Source organism: Camarhynchus parvulus, chromosome 2, assembly GCF_901933205.1.
Source record: "Camarhynchus parvulus chromosome 2, STF_HiC, whole genome shotgun sequence".
Lineage (NCBI taxonomy): Eukaryota > Metazoa > Chordata > Aves > Passeriformes > Thraupidae > Camarhynchus > Camarhynchus parvulus.
In genome coordinates, this window is record NC_044572.1 from 37,986,517 (window position 1) to 37,992,516 (window position 6,000).

The 6,000-nt window shown below is 40.5% G+C and overlaps 1 protein-coding gene across 1 annotated transcript in view; it reads right to left on the reverse strand.

Moving 5' to 3' along the window:
- ZNF385D (zinc finger protein 385D) overlaps positions 1–5,787 on the reverse strand; it is a 417,272-nt gene extending 411,485 nt beyond the window's left edge. The window contains exon 1 of the mRNA XM_030963381.1: positions 5,673–5,787. Coding sequence (XP_030819241.1) covers positions 5,673–5,775 — 103 coding nt within the window. The 5' untranslated portion in view covers positions 5,776–5,787. The remainder of the gene's footprint in view (positions 1–5,672) is intronic.
- Positions 5,788–6,000: the final 213 nt, after the last annotated feature.

A 6,000-nucleotide genomic window follows, 5' to 3' on the forward strand; every position in this document is an offset into this window, starting at 1 on the left:
CACCAATTTAAAACCCATCAACAAAACAGAATGTATCAAAGTGAACCTACAATAACAACATTCCTTGTTCAGCTGTTATAGGAAATATTGCACCCTCTACACAATGTCATATGCATGAGGACAGAAAATGAGAACAGTTTCAGAAGGAAGTTAAATCCTTAGAGGGTAAAGACATTCCAGTTCTGGGGATGGCTTATGCTTCTACTGCTCAGAACAGCCCTGGGAATAGCCCAAATTCATAGGGGAAAGCAGTCAAGAGTTGCCACAGTTCCAATCAATTATTAAGGCAATATGACAAAACAAATTCAGTGCACAAACAGACATTCCAACTGTAGTTAATGGACAAGATGGTTCATTGTTTTAACATGGCAAGGCTAAATGGAAAGACAAAGGCAGAGATGTTAAACTGAATATAGGACTGGAAACTTCCAGAAGCAAGTATAAAATGCCCTGGAGCCAGGGTTACTCAAAATATAAAATCTTTTAGAATGTACTGAAATGAGATATTTTCTATAGTTCTGTCAGAGTAATCATTTCACCTAGCTTCAGAATTTTCAACAATAAAAGCCAAATGATCAGGAAAGTGATTCTTTCTTTTTTCCTTTCAGATCACACCTTGTACTTCCCAGCAAGGTGACTTGAGACTCTGTCTGACTAAAACTAGACAAATGTTCCATAAAAAAATAAAAGTCAGAAAAATAGATCTGGTTATGAAATGGAAGGGAAGTCTTTGGTTTCTTAACTACATTTCTGTGCCAAAATTAGATTTAAATAAATATTAGAAAACTGTATTTGGAGTCTGCTTCTAAGATCTAGATGGTGGGTTTTTCATTCTATCATAAATTAAAATTTAGAATAATCTGTGGATTTTTAGCTCTGGTTACTTATCTCTAATTGAGGAAGTTATAATGCTAGGTTTTATCAGTATCATAAATATCCTCTTCTATGAACTAGGCATCCACTAGGGTATCACCGTTCTTACAGGGAATAATTTGAAAAACAAAACAAAAGAAATAAGCAAATAAGTTTTTACAAAAAAAAAAAAAAAAAAAACAGAAACAACCACAGAAAGAGGCAACAGCTAGCCAGCACTTACATCAAAGGAAAAAGGGAAAGGCTAATCAAGATAAAATATGTTTGATAAACCAACCCCTCTTTTTCTCCAGGCCAAAACCCTTCCTTACCCATCCATTTGTTTGGAAAGTCTTGCCTTCAGAGCAAAGTCTGCATTACACAGCAAACACTGCCTTACTAATGAGACCCCAAAATTGGCTGAGGCATCAAAGTGTCAGTAGATGTAAACAGAAATAACATCAATGTTCACACATTCTGAACATATAGGCTAGGAAAATGTTTCAATATTTAAAACCTACCTGCAGATTATTCCAGCTGATCACAAAAAAGATGTTTACTTGCTTTAAGAAAAGTTCTATTCCTTTATATTAAGCATATACATACATGCATACATATATATATATATATATATATATATAGCCTGTGTTAATTTCAGACATTTACTTTCACAAATGCTACAATAAGGCACATGTAAAAAGTGAGGTGAGAGAACTTTGCCTCAAGCAAAACAGAAGATTTGGTTATGACTACCTCAACACGACCAACAACATTATTTCCCAGGAGACAGAGAACGAAGACAAGGAAAAGCCAACAGAAAATACTGAAGCACATTCTTGAATATTTCAAGAAGAAATGTAAAAAGATGAGAACATTTGAAAATGGAAAGTTCAAGCATAATTTAATTTCCTTACTAAATTCCTTACTAACTGTGGAATTAGTCCAGTCCAGGAGCAACCTGGATGTTTGCACTGTGCATACAACTAAGCTCATTCAAGAGGAGAACTATGAACAGCTTTGTAGAGTTCTTTTTCCCTCTCTCTCCATTCTCCCAGCAGTTCAACACAGTTGGAAGAGACCACATCTCTGCAGCAATAATACATTTACTTTCACCCTTCCCACACTACAACCTTTCCATTACACCGAACAGATATGGCAACAACCGGTTTTGTCTTATTCTGTGACAACTCCAGATAGGTGAAGACTAAAATTAGTCAGCAGATCCAGGTGAAACTGTAGTCTGTGTTGCTAGAGCTCATAATCATCTATCCAGCCTACCAGGGTATAATTCAATATATTAGCATAAAACCAACTGGTTTCATTGTGCTGGCTGAGGACTTGCACTTGCCACTCTAAATATGGCACATTTTATGAGCTCTTTAAAAAAAAAAATCAAATAAATTGAAAGTAAATATTTTCTGTCTAAAGCTGCACCTGTGTTGACAACACACTCCTATACATACATCCAGCACTATTTACCTGTGCTGGTTTTCCCTGGTAAGTGTTTTTATCGTAACTTTCACATAGTTTTAAAAGGAATATAAAACATTGCTTTCTCTCCAGAAGTTATTTCTGGTGATACAAAGTAATTTAAAACTTATTTCTGTTTCATAGCTTTTAGTCACAATCTTTCCATATTTACTCCTCAAGGGAGGAGGTTTCCTCATACAAATATTTCAAAGTTTTCTCAAGCAGTACACTATAATATAACTTTATGTACATATTTTTTGTTATGTTACTTAATCTCTTCTGCCTAAAGAGAATCTGTAATAGAATTCTGGCTACAGCTGTCAGTTTTCAAGTTCTTTGGAAATTTTACAGGTAAGTTGCCAATGATAACCCAACATTAAATAATTTTAAAATGGACTTTTTACAAGACTCCTAATATTCATCATCTCAACAGGATCTTGAACTTTTTGCTGGAATCTTGACAAGACTTCATTTACTGTATAGATCACGATGGGTGGGAATGCTAGTTCTGCTTTATATTGCTTTACATGGTATGAAACCAAAAATCCTGTAAAACAAGAACTTTACACATGAGAACACAAGGACATTTTCATATTTGTATTTTTAAATATCAGAAAAGTATAAAAAAGTCTCCATAAGTCCTCATATAAAAGGTGAGAAGAATATCAAAGCTGGAAAATATTTGTAACCTGACTCAGTTAAATGGCAGGTTTGCTCAGCTGCAATTCAACATGCACCCTGCCAATTTAGATCCTTAAGTGATGCCCAAATAAACATATCTTAATCCAAACATACACAGAAATATTGTGCATGGTCTTCAGATGGTGTCAATCATAACAATGCTGTTGAGATCCATAGAGCTATGACACCTTCTACCAAGGCAGGATGGTGGCCCATTTAAATGGTTTTGTAGCAAAACCAGAGATTAGGAAGAAATATTACTTCCCAAGAAATATTACTTCCCAAATTTCAAAGTATTTCATATAGCTCTCTTGTGAACAGTTCCCACCTCCCTTTGATAACTGAATGCAGGCAGGTATAAATGAGTCCAATGTGCCTGTCTCTTTGCTAGTTAAAAATCATTGGCAGTTCATATACCACAATTTTACTTTTAGCTGTATTTCACTTATAACCCCTCTAATGCTTTAGCTTAAACATCTTCAGTAAGTTCACTGTTCCTGCATGATGAATTTATCAACACTGCTTGCAAAAGCTGAAATTTACTAAAAAGCTCATTCTTGGAAAAGAGAGTGCTTCTGTAACTTTGAAAATTTTGTAAGCATACTAAAGTAATATCACATCTTTGGCTTTTCCCCCCAAATATTTCCCTATAGCACACAATCAGTATTAAGGACATGCAGATTACTCTAATTTCATTTTTACCTTGCATTTGGAGCTCTCAAAGGTTAGTAAATGATCTGGTGACTAAGTCTAGTTCACTTTGCAAAGGCAATACAATAGAGTGCTTATTTTTAAATGACAGTTGAAAGGATGCAAAGTGCATGGGCTTCACTGTAATTCAGTGTTCTGTGTTGTTGCAGTAACTACTTAAACGTGAATTCAGTATGATACGATACTTTAGAAAACATTTATAAGAAGCAATCCTGATAGACTGAAGCATACCACACCTTTTTTCTTAGGGTAAATCAGAACCAAGTTATTTTATAACTCCATAATTTAACTAATTTAATTTAGAGCTGTTATGATAATACATTAATCATAGCAGCATATGCAGGATTATAAACTTTGCCACAATTGCACAGCTGAATCAGCCAAATGTTTTCAGTTTGGCCCGACACCTCACACTACACAGTCTGTGGATTCAATTCTGGCTCTTCTTAGGTCAGTGGCAAAATTCCCACTGAATTCACTGCATCCAGAATTTTATTTTGGTCTGTGTGCCCAGCTACTGTGTAATACCTACATATAACAGGTACCCAACTTAAATGAATCCCATGAACATCAACATGTGAGTCCCTACTACCAGCATTACACTCAGAATTAATAGGATAAATATTTACAATTACTTTTAAACAACCACTTTTCTTCTCTAAATGGATAACACTTTTTTTTCCCTACAGAATTTATTTTAGAGGGGTTTTGACATCCACTGACAAAATCTTTGCCCCAACTTTTAGCCTGTTTCCTCTTTTGGCTTGTGAAAGGGGCACAAAGAAGCAAAATGGAAAAGGAGATGTTGCTGCAGAAGCACTCCAGCTCAGAAACATCCAGGTGACAGTCAATCGGAAGAAACACCGAGTTTGCTTGTATTTCAGACCTGCATTTGAGTGTATTTATTTCTTAGCAAGCATTTTCTCAAAATGCCAACACCTGAGGTACCAGGCTCCCCACCATCCCAACATTTTTGTCATCAAGATTACTGAATGAGCTACAGCAACCTCTGGACATGTAAAGAGTACAAATCACTCCTTCAGCCAAATTAGCTTCTCAGGAAAAGACACAAAGTTACTTTGGGGACTAACATAAACAACAACAAACAAATGCAAATTGATGCAGAACTCAAGCACAACTTAAGCTGTTACTTCACCCCAGAAGGATTGGGTCAGAGACCTCTGCAAACCCACTTATCCGAATAGTGGATTTAAAACCCAAAGGGGAACACACAGCTAGAACAGATTCTAGTGAGATTTCCAGACACTGCAAGCAGATCCACAACCAGTTGGGTTTGTTCCTCAAAGCAGAGATCAGTGACAGCCAGGCAGCACAGTAAGGAAACCGTACATGACAGCCTTGGCTCTGGGTAAACTGCATTCAATGTTTAGCACACAAGGGTCATGAACCTCAACAACTGCTTTCCATAGTTCGTGAAACACCACTCCACTCTATGTCTTCAAAGTCAGGATCTGATTTTGGTAGAACTGTCTGTGTGCTGCTCAGCCTTCAAAGAGAGCATCTGTCTCCCCGAACAAGTAAGGGAGGAGGAGACAACAGCACACAGGGCAATATTTTCAACAGTGCTTTCCGGGCATTAAGATCGTGAAAGCCAAAAGAGATTTCGGGGACTCTTCTCAGGTTCACTGGCGTTTGCCAGATGAGAAATGCTTTCTGCAAAAATTATCGAAGAAGCCGCTGTCAAAGCAAGATGCCAAAACGCGCGCGAACACCGTTCCTCTCTTTTCGCCTCGGCAAATGAAAGACATAAGGCGCAGCTCGGCGGAATTTGGGAGCAGGGAGCTCCTCTCCCTCCTCCCCCGCTGGAGGGGGAAGGAGAAAAGGATCCCCCTGCCCCGGCCGGGCAATACAAGTCCCAAGCAAGTTGGCCTCGAGGCTGCCCCGCGCGGACCTCGGGGCTCCCGTCCCGCCGAGCCCCGCCGCGGCCGCCCCCTTACCGTGCCGGGGCTGGGGCTTGGCGCCCGGCGCCTTCTCCTTCCTGCCGCCCGCCGCGCTCCGCATCCGCCAGCTGGCCGCCCCCCTGCCCAGCGCGCCGGCCATGCCGCGGGCGGCACCGCGATCCCGGCGGGAGAGCGGGGGCGGCGGCGGAGCGCGGGACGCGCTGCCCGGCGGCGGCGGCGGGCGGGGAGCAGCGCGGTCCCCGCGGACCCGCCTCCGCCCGGGCCGGTGTCAATCAGCGCGGGCGGGCAGCGCCCAGCCCGGGCAGCGCCGCCCCGCGCCCCCCGCCCCGCTCTCCGGGCACCGGGAGCTGCCCTGGGGACCGCG